Source organism: Arvicola amphibius, chromosome 6, assembly GCF_903992535.2.
Source record: "Arvicola amphibius chromosome 6, mArvAmp1.2, whole genome shotgun sequence".
In the NCBI taxonomy this organism is placed as follows: domain Eukaryota; kingdom Metazoa; phylum Chordata; class Mammalia; order Rodentia; family Cricetidae; genus Arvicola; species Arvicola amphibius.
The window spans coordinates 96,393,101-96,407,129 of NC_052052.2; the positions used below are offsets into that span (position 1 = coordinate 96,393,101).

Consider the following 14,029-nt stretch of genomic DNA (forward strand, 5'->3'; position numbering starts at 1 on the left):
GTTATTGTGTTTATTTGGTGGCAATGTTCTAGAATGAACAGAACATACGACAACACTAATATAGAGTGTAACATGGTTGTAAGCACCAATCATGCCTAAAGGTATCTCAAAGTCTACATTGGCTAAAAGTGAAAATTCCTCCTGGTATTGGCACTTGTCATAACCTGCAATGTGGTGGAATATTATTTTAAGGTGTGTTACAATGTTCCTTTTTAATATATAATTTTTTACTATTTTGGTTTTTATATCTAATGTGTAACTGATTGGTAATATGGGTGATAAGGGAAAAATATACTAAAATGTCAAATAACTGAGGAAAAACTCAGAAGACTTAAAACCTAGCCTTTCTTCCTCAGTGCCTGTAAGACTTTAAAGACAATGGCTTCACTTCCTACGGCAGATGGAATGAGTGGAGACAAATAACACCTCACTGTTTATTAATATTCTAATTCTATGACCATTCTTCCATTGAGAAACAAAGTCCATCTCCTGTACAAACTGATGATGCAGATGAAGACTACTCATCCTTGTGTAATTAGCCATATAATTTTCTATTTTTCTTTTCTTGAAAACAATTTATTTGTATAATATATTCTGATTATAGTGTCCCTCTTGCCCAATTCTTCTGGAATCATTCCCACCTGTCCTCCCATCTGAAACCAACAATTTTTGTCTCTTCTTAGAAAACAAACATGTTCCTAAAGAATAATAATAAAATGAATATAAAAAATCAAAACAAGGGACAGAACTAACAAGAGAAAAAAAGATCCAAAGATCCAAAAGAAATATTAATGCCAACTGCTCTTAGTGTATGCTTGTAACAGAGAGATCTTGAAATTTTTTAGAATGAAACTAACAAATGTAAACATCTTTATGTTTCCCTTACTTAAAATTTTGTTACTTTATTCCTTTTTTACTTACTCTGTGTGTTTGTACACATGTATAGTGGTGAAAGGACAGTTTGCTCGACTTCCTTCTTTCCTTTTACCATGTGTCTCCAGGGGTAGGATTTGGGTAGTTATGCTTAAAGGCAAAAACCCTTACTCACCAGCTCCCAAAATCTTTACTTCCAAAGAACATTTATGTAAATTATGTGAAAGCAGTGGTTTGATTACAAGAAAAAAGGAGAGAATACATTTTATGGGTTAATTAAAACTATTACTTTAATATAAATCTGCAATTACACAAACCTGTCAAAATAAAAATGAGACTATTTTATGTCAAGTTCACTAATACTGAATTTATTTTTTTTCATGGTTTATTTTTTTATATTTAAAAATTTCCATCTCCTCCCCTCCTCCTCCTCCTTTCCTCCCCTCCTCCTCCCCCTTCTCTCCCCTTCTTCTCCCCCTTCCCTCCCCTCCCCTCCACTCATACCTCCCCTCCCTCCCTCTCAAGGCCAAGGAGCCATCAGGGTTCCCTACTCTATGCTAAGACCAAGGTCCTCCCAACTCCCCCCAGGTCCAGGAAGGTGATCGACCAAGCTGAATTTAAAATACAAATAAAATAATAATACCCAAATGTCAAAAGATAAATTTCAGTCTCTCTCTCTCTCTCTCTCTCTCTCTCTCTCTCTCTCTCTCTCTCTCTCCACATATTCACATATGTATTAACTCTGTGTGTGTGTATGTGCATGTGTGTGTACACATACACACTATGTGTGTGTATCGGTACTTTTGTACTACAGCTCATGTGTGGAGATAGAGGATAGACTTGGGTTTTTGTCCTCCATCTTGTTTGGGGAAAGGACTCTTGTTCACCATAACATTAGCCCATTTAGCTGTCCCATAAATCTTTGAGGATTCTCCTATCCCTGCCTTTGACTTTGGTATAAAGAATTGGGAATACTGGCATTTACTACGGTGTATTGCTTTTAGGTAGTTTCTGGAGATTTGAACTCAGCAAGCATTTTACATACCAAGTCATCCCCCCAGCTCTTTCAAAGTTATCAGAATTGCTAAATAATCTTCTTAGAAAAGTCAACCATTGTTGCCATGGCCAAAGAAATTAGTTTAGCAATTTAAAATTGTTAATAATTATTTTCATATGAGGTGATAAAATCAAACTAATATACAAAGAATAGTCCTAACAGTCTACTTACTAATTATTTCTTCATTGTCCAGTCCAATCATTCAGTAAGTAGTTACTACACAGCTGAGTTGCAGATACCGTGCTAGGTGCTAGAGTAATGGAACTGCAGGGTAAGTCATGTCTCTAATAAAAGACTTCCATCTGTAATATACAAAAACTCAACCCAATTTTCAAACTTTTATGGAAGATTGTAAAATACTTCCTAAATAAATATTCACTAGGCAACTAATCTCATGAAAATGTGTTCAACGTTGTACCACAGCGTACCAGTTAAGACTACAATTAGATGTTGCCACTGTCTTTAAAAGAATTAAATGTAAAAGACAATATAATAGACATTGGCTTAGACAGGGACATCCATACACTGCTGATAGGAATGAAAATTAGTGAACTTTAAAGCCAGTAAGAGTGTCTTAAAATGATAAGCGTACGTTTCTCAAATGCGGATAGATAACCATTACTGGTTTTTCACCTATGGAAATGAGTCAATGTTTATATAAATACATGTACACATCTGCTCAAATAAGACTTATTTACAATAGCCCATACTTCAATCAACAAGTTAATGCATAAACTGTGGTTTATCCAAATGAATGATTGATACATGCTAATGCTTAAATAAATCTTGAGATGATTATTCTGAATGAGTCAGGTGATTAAAGATTTCATGCACTCTCTGATTTCCTTTATATAAAAATTTAAGTTTCACGGAAAGTAGTGGCTGTTACTAGATGCTAAGTCAGGTCTGAAAGATGTTTCATGTGAGGGCAGGAGCAATTCTGAGACCATGGGGTCTGTGTTCATTAGCTTGATTGTGGTATTGACTGAAGCGCCAAACATATATGGTCTATTATGTGGTAATTACTCATAATAAAATTCAGATGGAAATTTCAAAAATTATCTGTAATGACTTGTAAAGTCTTTACTGGACATGCTACACATAATACTTCTGTTTATTATAGCTGAACAGGCAAAACAAGAACTCCCATACCTACTATCCAATCCTATCTTATTCATTTCATTTTATGTGAGGGATCCAGAAATGTCCATGAAATTTACTGTTAAGTGCATACTTCCTGAGAACCTGTTATTTCACTAGGAACCAAGTTAGGCAATTTCCCTTTTGATATTACAGTTAATGAAAGCATTGATTCTTTCACTGTTTCTTCAAATAGAAACTGGGACTAGCTGTTATGCAATGGAGAAAAATACCTTCTTGATTAAATTGAACTCCACTTAAGCAACCTCGACCAATCAACAAAACATGCAAAATATGTACTTTTAACATTTATCAATGTACTTTACCATTTCTTGGTTGTATTTCATTAAAAATAAAAGTTCAAAAGAACTTTCCATTTATAAGTTCCTTTATTAGACAATAGACTAAGTACGGTCAAGGAGAATACTTTCTATGTGACTGCAATGGGTTTCAATTCCCAACTTTCATGTTTGGATTCATAAGGAAGGGTGCTATAGTAAATCCCATGTTCACCTGACTGTGAAGTTGCCTTCCTATAAAGTTGCTTTTTCATGGAATCCAAATATTGGGTAGCCTTTACAAGAAGAGTCAATGTCCTGAATAAGTGTTTGGTCTAAATTATAAACTACCTAGCTAGATATTAAGAATTATTTAATATCAATAATTGTATTGGACCATGTCTTTGTGGCAGAAGAGGAAGATATCACCCTACCCATGGTAGATTAGATTTCATGATTTCTACTTATATGTCCCTGGACAAATTACCAATCCCTGTGTGCTCTTTACCAACTGAGTCACAGTTAATGTGCATCTCGATTGTTAGTTTCTCTGGAGCTATGTTTGTGTCTGTAAAATAGTTAACCTGATTCAGGCATTTAAATGGAGATAATGCTTCCAATGTTGGTAGCTGAAAGAGATTTAGCACATGAAAGAATAAACACAGAACTTTGAGTCATAGATAGATATGATGTTCCTTACAATACTTTATGTATGGATCTTTTTGACAAGCAGGAGGAAGAATAAATACTGGAGCTCCTGTATGTTCCAGGTTTCGGGAAGTGCTGGTAAGAGGAGGAATGGCAGCCATTCACAAACCTGTCTGGTCTAAATCCTCTTTCTGCTACTTACAAGCTTTTCTTTTTAAAGGGCAAATGACAACTTCTCAGAAATGCTCTCCCTTATATCTAAAGAACTTTCAAACAAATAGGGGGCCTCTGATTTAACTTCAGGGAATTGATAAGGAAAGAAAACATAAAACATATCGAAGTCTTTTACAAATTTGTAAAAAAGACACATATGCATTTGAATGAGCTAGAAGACATGTCAAATTTAGAATTAAAAAAGTATTCCACCAGGGATAAGGTAATTTGTAGTCAAACTGAGTTCTTCCTGAGAGGAGAGATGTGATCTTTAAAAACGCGTGTGTTCTTTCCAGTGCAGTTTCCAGTTATAGTGCCGTAGGCTCCTTCATGCTGACTTCCATAGTGGCTAGCTGAAATGACTTTTTTAACCAGTGTAAGAACTCCCCTTTCCCACATCCTCATATTTGTTATTTGGTTTCTCTGTGGATAGTCCATCCTAGCTGTACCACTCCCGGACCAAGAGGTCACAGGAAACAGATGAATAACACCAGAACTGTTAACCAAAAGACTCTGAGTCAATATACCATAGAGGTTCTTGCAAATCCATGTTTTCTGTATACAATTCACAATAGCCAGGTAATGGCACCAGTTTAGGTGTCAGTTAATTAACAGAATGAACAAAACCATGGATATATCTAATGCAAATTTTTTTCAGTCATACCAATAAATAAATACATAAATAAAATGGGTCTTTCATAGGAAAACTGATGAAACTAGAGATTATATTAACAGAAATAAGACAGATTGAAGAAATTAAATATTACATGCTTCCCATGCTTCAAACTAAATATGAGGGAGGAAAAACAACATGGCACAATGGGTGAATACAGTCAAAGTACATGACATACTTAAAATAAATTGTCTTTATGAAGCCCAGAACCATGTGCAGTGCATACATTCCAGCTAAACAATAATAAAAATTAGAAAATAAAAATATATTCTCTGCCTGGATTTCAGCTGTTCACCTATAAAAAATTTAAATGTCAAACGATGTATTCAAAAGCATATATTTATGAGTTTGTAGTCTGCAGAATTCACAGATTAGGGGAAACTCTCTTTTGATGTTTTAATTTCAATAGAACAGGCACTTAATATTGGAGGGACCTACAGTTCTTTCCAGTGTCAAGCGCTTATCTAAGGAGATGTTAAACATACTCTGTTGAGGTAGTCGTGAATCTCAGCAACTCAAAGAGCCTTAGCGCACCCTTCAGTAAATGATGAATGTGTTTCAAAGAATCTCTGATCCAATTCTACCAGCTTTTAATTCAAGATTACAGCGATATTTCACATTGCTTAGACAGTAGAAAGCATTTCAAATATATATTATGAAACCCATTATCCTACCTGAAAGGGTTGCCTGCTGGAAATTGGGAGGTGTTTCCTTATCCATCTGTCGCCTTGATCCCCAAATATCTGCCAGAGCAGCTGTCCCCTGGAATTGCTCCAGATTCTCTGGTAGACAGCCAGCTGGTAAATATGCTTTCCAAACATGTGGTAGTACAGGCGGAAGGTGCAGCTACTTGCTCCCGTGGCATTAAGGATCGGACTTAGTAAAATAGCTTCGTCTTGAAAACCCTGTGGCCCCGATGTTTCTATATAGAGGTAGTGTCCTGTGGCTGTGCCCAGAGTGTTATCCTTCATTGGGCCTGTGTTCAGTGTTGAAGTTGGACCCTGCTTCCTAGTCCAGTCGAAGTCATCTTCCACACTTTGTTCCCAGTTACAAATTCCATTTTCAAAGTCACACTGTAATTCAGGTGCTAAAAATGGCATTAAACAATATCAAATTAGTGTAGGGGGAAAGAGGTGATTAAGAACACTCACCGATAATTGGATCATGTAAAGGAAAGCTGTAGTTGTTTTCAAATGTGACACAAAACACAGTTATAAAAAGAGTAATTCCTAGGCATCGAATAATATTTCATGGAGTAAAGATGAAATGTTTAGACAAGAATCTTCTTAAATATTTTTAATGTTAATTTATTTTCATTTTTTGTAACATAACCCTGGGCTTGTGATATAGCTTAGAGGTAGAGCATCCTCTAGCAAGCACAAGGACCTAAGTTTAATTTCCCGTGCTACTATTATCATAACCTCAGGCAAATGGTCATGGTTGTTTTGTTGTAATACCTTTCTGACTGGGTACATTCTCAAACTTAGCTGAATGGGCCAACCAGGGAACATTAAAGAAAAATAAACAAAACCACTAAAGCTTACAAGTTATATATGAATTATTGATTTAATTGGTCCAAATAGTTTTAAAAACATGCATTGGGATTCTTATACTGGCTTTGGTATGTGCAATTGTGTTTAGTGTATATGCTTGTGTGTGTTTTTGGTTTGTACACACACATGCATCATAAGGGTACATGTGTTTGTTTGGAGGTCAGAGATGGATGCTATTTCAGACAATCCAGCTATTCTCTTCTATAAACCTCCACCTAATTATTGTGGTGTGTGGGGGCAGTTAATGTTCACACCTTGTGCATGAGGGTACTTATTCTTTGTGTGTATGTAGAAGGCAGAGGAGGGCATCCATGTCTTCCTCTGTTATTTTTGGCCTTGATCTTTTCATGTAGAGTCTTTCTGGTTGAACATGGAACTTGTGGGCTCATTATTGTAGTCTAGGCTAACAGCCAATAAGCCGCAGTGATTCTCCTGTCTTGGTTCTTTCCATGCTGGGGTTATGGGTTGGCGGGGGATCATGCCAGCATCAGGATTGTTAAGTAGGTGCTGGGATCCATACTTCTGACCTGATGCATCCATAGCAAGCAACTCAACTTCTGAGCCATCTCTTCTGCTCCTTCAAGCACTCATTGATGAGCTATACTGATTGACTAAGGGGTTCCATCTCTGTTCTTTCACCTTTAATCTTGTTGCAATGGTTACTGAAGGCTTTTAGTTTAGGGTCTGGGATTTGAACTCAGGACCTCAGGCGAGCACTTTCCCCTCTGAGCCATCAGCTCAGTCCTTACATTAGAACTTTTTAATAAGTTCCCCCAGTGATTCTAATAGAGCCGAGAGTTGTTATTCTTTAACAATTTTAAATATTTATGGTTCGCTTGGTTATCATGGAAAAAATTGCTTACATCAAAGTAAAAAGTCTCAAATAAACCCCAGTCTATCAGACAAAACCCACATATTTCCAGGTATTCAAGAGGATTCTGATGAGGGGTTCCCCAAAATCTCACTCCAAGAGTGTTTTCATGTCTTTCTCACCACAGCTCCAAATGTCTCTACACAGCTGTGCTCAAAGCACACCACTGGGGAATGGCAGCAGTGCTATTTCTTTCTTTATGTAAAATCCTGGACCATTATCATCTTCCCATTTAATCTATATTGTTAAATCTCAGTCCTAATTAAAATGGCTTACAGTTTTTCCTCATTTGTCTTTCCCCTTATCATATACCATCGTTTCTACATGTGCTAAATACTCATGCCTTCTTCCATGTCTCATTTTGTCTCCTGTTGCACTATGTACAATATTGACTCTTCACTGTATCTCATTAATGGTATTTTTCTTTTTTTCTCTGATATTTTCATATCATGTACTGTTTATCACTAGTACATACTAATTATACAAAATAACATATCTCATTATGATGTTTTCATAAAGGCATATAATATATTTTGATCTTATCCACTGTCTTCTATTACCCTTCCTTGACATCCTATGGTAGTTTGAATGGTAATTGTCCCCATAGGCTCATACATTTGATTGTTTGGTTCCTCAGTTGGTGGAACTGTCTGGTGAGAATTAGAAGGTGGGGATTGTTGGAGGAAGAGTGTCACTAAGGCAGGTTTTGAGGTCTCAAAAGCCCACTCATTCTGAATGAGCTCTATTGGTATCCTGCTTGTGGAGAATGATGCCAACTCTTATCTATTATTTCAGTGTGGTGACTTTCTGCCTGATCCCCTACCATCATGGTAACAAACTCTCATGCTCTTACATGTAAGTCATCGATAAACTCTTTCTTTTATAAGATGCTTTGGTCATGGTGTCTTATCACAAAAATAGAAAAGTAATTAAGGCAGAAGATGGTACCAGGGAATAGGCTATTGCTGTGACAGATCTAACCATGCTGGGTTTTTTAGGAATGTGGAAAATTTGGGAACTTTGGACTAGGAAAGTGGCTAAACACTGTAAGCATAGATTAGTGGTCTATCCCAGTAAAAGCTTAGAAGAAAATATAGTGACCCATCTCAAGAGGATCCTGAGGGGAAAATATTAACAACTGTGCTAGAGATCATTCTTGTGATATTTGTCAACAATGGGTCTGGTTTTTGCCTATGTCTTAAGAATCTGCCTGAGGCTAACTTTGAAGAATTTGAGACTAATTTTGTTGGCTGAGATTTCAAGACAGCCTATATTAACTCTGTGCAGTGGTTATTAATAATCATGCTTATGCAGATCTATAGTAAAAAGGAGCAAGCAAGGCGAAAAGAAATTAAAAATGTACATTTTGAGGAGAAAAAGAAGCCCCAGGAAATACAATGTTAGAGCCAAGGCTTGTGCTGAAAGAGATAATGAGGTCAGATATGAAAGGGAAAAAAGGAAGTGATCCTCTCAGGACAAGCCCCATATAGCTAACCTTCCAACTCATAAAAAGGAAGGTTTATGCAACAAAGAAATCTAATGCAAATATAATTCAGGGAGGGGTCAGGTTGAATCCCAAGCAGGCAGACCAGTTTTGCAGCATTGGCCATGTGGTTCTGGGTGTAGAGTTATGAAAGATACAGGAGTAAAGGTGTTGTGGTGTCTTCCTCCACAATTAAAAAAGCTACTGAGACCAGGAATCGGGCAGGGGAGTTGCTGAACATAGGCCTGAAGGGTGAAGATTTGAAAGTAAAGCTGTGATTGGGTTCAAGACCCCAAGATTTAAGAGGTGCCAGAGGCAAAAAAATGTCTGCCCAGGAGAGCTGCAGATAAGGAGTGGAGCTAGTCCAAGAGAGAGAAGTGTGTTGTAGTCAGCAAAGGTGGAACTGCAAAGTCATTTGAACCCTTTGACATCAGATATAGAACATGATTTGGAGTTTGCCCTGCTTGTTCTCATTATTGCTTTGATCCATCCCTGCTTTTAGAATGGTAATGTGTATTCTAAGTCACTGTATGTTAGAGTTATGTAATTTGCTTTTTTTATTTTAAAGGGAGTTAGTTACAATTAAGAGTGCCTTGAGTCTCAGAAGAGACTTTGGACTTTTAAATTGCATGGGGTCTGTGAAAGACTATGAGGGCTTTTGAAGTTGAATTAAATTCATTGTATATTATGATGTGACCACAAGCCTAAGGGGGTCACGGAGTACATTGTGGTGGTTTGAATGAGAATGAGAATATAGGCTCAGATATTTGAATTCTTAGTCCATATTTGATAAAACTCTTTGGAAAGGATTAGGATGTGTGCCCTTGTTGGAGGAGATACATCACTGAAGGGGTGGGAGGCTAAAAGGTTTCAAAAGACTCATGATATCCCCAGTGAGCATTTTCATCCTCCTTGAAGGTAAGCACGTAATCTCTCAGATATGCTCTGGTGCCATCACTACCAATCTGCTCCCATGATCTCTACCACAATGGTCATGAACTCTGATCTGAAACTGTAAGCCTGAAATAAACTTTTTCTTATAAAAGTAGCCCTGGTCATGGTATCTTACCACAGACACTGAAAAGCTTTCCCCTCTCTCTGATTTTCTTCCTCTTTTCTAATAGTCCATTACATGCCATTTATTCATTATTAACATTTATGTATATGTGTGGGCCTAAGCGTACGTATATGCATCACATTCCTGCAGTAGCCTATGCAGATTAGAAAAGGTATGGAGTCCTCTGTAACTGGAGTTACAAACAGCTGCGAGTTGTCATGTGGTGAAGGGATCTGAACCCAGGTCCTGCGTAAGAGCAGTAGTTGCTCTTAATTGCTGTGCCATCTCTCTAAACTATATCATATATTTCCCATTAGTTTTCACACATGACAGAAAGGATGACATACTTGTAGTTCTAAGTAGTTTATTGCACTCACTATGATAGCCTCTAGTTTCATCGTTCTTCCTATATGTGACATGATTTTGTTCCTTTTTATGCTTGAACAATACACCATTGGCCATGCACAGTATTTAATATATCCATTCATTTCTTTGGAGAACATTAAGGCTGATTCTCTAAGTTGGCTTGTATGAATACACATAGCCAGATATATAACAATGCCCATTATCTACTATCATAGACTCCCTCAGGTGTATGCACAGTAGTAGTCTAACTGAATCATGTGGTAGCTCTATTTTGGGGTATGTTGACAAATCTGCATGCTGGTTTCCATAGTAATTGTACTAACTGATATTCTCATTACATTACACAAAAAGAGGCTTGGGCTTTTAAGCTTCTGACATCATTCAGTCAAACTTAAAAAAGAATTGACTAGGACCTCATCAATCAAATACTCCATTTTTAGGATAGCATTTGGAGCATGTTCATTTTTCAAGACACAAAGATCTTGTTGATGCCAGATACTTGCTTTGAGAAAATAATGGGATAAAAATATACATTTGAGAGAACTGGGCTGAGGAGACATGATTACAGTTTAAAAGTAGTTTCACATTTTAGATCCATTTATGTGTTAATATTTAAAATATAAATGTCAGCTGTCTTTAACTATTTATCTGAGTGGTGGCTCTTGGTGCCAAAGGTGAGCAAGCACCCTAAACAATAAGTAGAAGTGCAGGTAAATCAAAGCAACTGGATGAGAACAAGTCATCTGAATGGACAGCCCCGAAGAGAAGCTAGGACCTAATGAAGGGAGTCAGTGAGCAGATGACAGCAGGAAGACAGGCTTTCATCTGATGACTCCTCAATTGTGACTAATCAAGCCAGCTGTGATGTGGATGGGGACATTCCAGGTACTCCCCAGGTGTCAGTCTGTGTCTGTGAAGCAGAAAGGGGATGCCAAATTGCTGAGTTTCTGTCAGAAAACTGACACTAGAGCCAACAAGTTTTTACACTGACTGTTGACATACTGACTTCACATTCAATCTTCATTCCAAAAGAAACCATGGGGAACTCCACCCTTCAGTAGAGGACCACATCTCCAAGTACCCTGCAGGAAGCACAATTTGAATGTTGGGATATGTAATGGAGACTATATTTAATAAAGTACAGTTTCAGCAGATGCCACTGTGATTTCTCTGCATCACTGAGTAGGCAAGAATTACATTTATACTATGATTACATTTTTATACTATGATACACCATACTAAGTTCTACTAATATCAGGATGCTTAAGGAATAATTTAGAGAATTCTTAAAAGCTAAAAAAGACTTTGCAAATTTGCAAAAGACTAAATTAGATTTTAAATCAAGTTATATATCATATGATTATCACTGTCAAAATTCATTGTTTACTCTATCCACTCAAATAAGAGTCGTGTAAGCTTCATGTGCTAGGTGGTAATTTAAACTTTGATATAATTTATTAGCATGTATATCAAAGATCATATGCACATATAGCTTTCCATTGTGGCTAATATGGAAATTACTATCTGAATGTTTAATATGGGGCACTGAGCATTCGGTGGTTTCACTTTGGTATCGAATGAGTTTGCTAATTTCAATGTAAGGTTGAAATTTGTAAACTATGTTGAGACAGGATAGGAGTCAAAGAAGGTTGGAAACATTTTTGTTTCTGACATTTGTTAACAAAATAAGACTGTTAATGGCTAACTCATTTTCTGATGCAAGCACTTGATCTGTGGGAGCCAGGTCCAGCAAACTGGGAGTCAGACCAACATAAAATACTACAAACTTTTTCCTGTTTGAAACCAGAAAAACAAATCTGAGCCTTGGCTCTTCACTATCTACTCTTGAATAAACAAATAAAGAACCCCGCACAGGTAATTTCTCTTCCTCTAAACTTCCTCCCTGACTCGGCTCTCACACTCAGCAGTTCTCCAAAGAGTAGCTGCAATCCTCCCTAACAAATCTCCTAAACCTGTTCTCGAACCCACTAGGTACAGCACGCCCACACTGATATTTATGTATGTCAACTTTCAGTTCTTTCACTACCCTAAATATCTTTGAAATAAAGAATGCTTCTTTAGTATGGATCACAAAGATCTTTGACCTTGGGCCTCTGGTGTGGGAAGTCCTTCTGTATATGTGTTGCTTTTAATGGTTAATGAATAAAGCTGCCTTCAGCCAATGGCATAACAGAATATAGCCAATCTCATATATATATATATATATATATATATATATATATATATATATATGAGAGAGAGTAGGTGGAGTCGGGAAGATGCCATGTAGCCACCAGAGGAGAAAGATGCTAGGATTCTGCCAGTAGGCACAATACTTGTGGCAAAATATAAAATAATAGTAATGGGTTAATTTAAGATGTAAGACCTAGCTAGAAATATGCTTAAGTTATTGGCCAAACAGTATACAATTAATATAGTTTCAGTGTAATTATTTTGAGTCTGGGCAGGCAGGAGATGAACGAGCAGCCTCCCTTAACAGGCCTCCCCCTTACCCCATCTCTGATTTATATTCTCTTAGTGCACTCCCTGTTTCACCTGTCTCTTACTTCATGGCTTTTGGCTTTTGGACATAAGCTTTACTTGCCATGTTTCACATCTTAGCTAAATCATCACCTACAGAAAGTCCAACTTTACTATTCTATAAAGTCACCCTGTATCTTTCTTCACCGTTTCAGTTATAATTGCCATAATACATTTCATTAATGCATACTTGATCATCTATCTCTTCAGTTAGACTGTGAAGCACATGGAGGCAGGAATTCTATACTAATTTTTAACAATGTATCCCTAGGAGCTAGTTTGTAATCCTACTGAAGAATAGCAAGGGCCTGCCAAGATAGTTCAGCCAGGAAAGCCATTATGCCTGATAACTTGGGTTTGATCTCAGCACCCACACAGTGGAAGGAGAGAATTGTTGCATGGAAGTTGTGTTTCGACCTTCATTCATATGCTATGTCATGCATAATCATTCACACACACAACATAGAGACAGAAAAAATAAACTAATAAAATCTTTAATAATAAAGGAAAGACTGACATGTTTTGTTAATTTGATTGTACAGTACTCATCAACTTTTCAATTATATTTGAGTCATTGCCTAGTCGCCTAAAATGTACTGAACTAATTCAGACCAATTATTCCACACTACACGAAAGGAAAAACAGCACCCTTCCTCCTGGGGAAAAATAATCAACCCCAAATAACTTACCACAGTCAGTTTCATCTGTGCGGTCTCCACAGTCATCAACCAGGTCACAGAGCTGGTGTCTTCCCACGCAAGCCTTTGTCTGTCTACACCAGAAGTGATCTGGCTCATCACAGCTCTCGACAGGAGGAGGAAGAGCACAACCTTCAAAACGAATGTCATCAATAGCAGAGACCCCACTATAAACCGACAGACTGACTTTCTTTAGTGACAGGTAGAAGGGCTCAGTGAGGCGTCCGAGCTGGACAGTTGCCTCTGACCATTGGTTTCCTTGGTTATATAGCACTCTCCAAAGGGCTGTGGTATCCTTGGAATTTTCTAGATGTAGTCGCAACTCAGCTGCTCCCACTGACAGTCCATAGTTATAAAACCTGAAAGAAAATCAACATAAGAACTGAAAACGTTATAGGAGAGATTAGACAGTTAAGCTTTGTACACCTTCGAACCTCCACTGACATCAATTACTAATTAATTATGATAATGAACATATTTCTTTCCTACAGTAACTGTAGCTGCCTATTTACAAGAATTTATCTGTTGAGATGCACACTCTAGGGCTCTTACTTACAACCCTGGAACCTCTTGCAAAA

General features: G+C 37.3%; 1 protein-coding gene across 1 annotated transcript in view; it reads right to left on the reverse strand.

Annotated features, from left to right (window-relative positions):
• Malrd1 (MAM and LDL receptor class A domain containing 1) overlaps positions 1 to 14,029 on the reverse strand; it is a 617,971-nt gene that overhangs the window by 453,151 nt on the left and 150,791 nt on the right. The window contains exons 16-17 of the mRNA XM_038334493.1: positions 13,443 to 13,810; positions 5,557 to 5,969 (exon numbers count right to left, since the gene is read on the reverse strand). Coding sequence (XP_038190421.1) covers positions 5,557 to 5,969; positions 13,443 to 13,810 — 781 coding nt within the window. The remainder of the gene's footprint in view (positions 1 to 5,556; positions 5,970 to 13,442; positions 13,811 to 14,029) is intronic.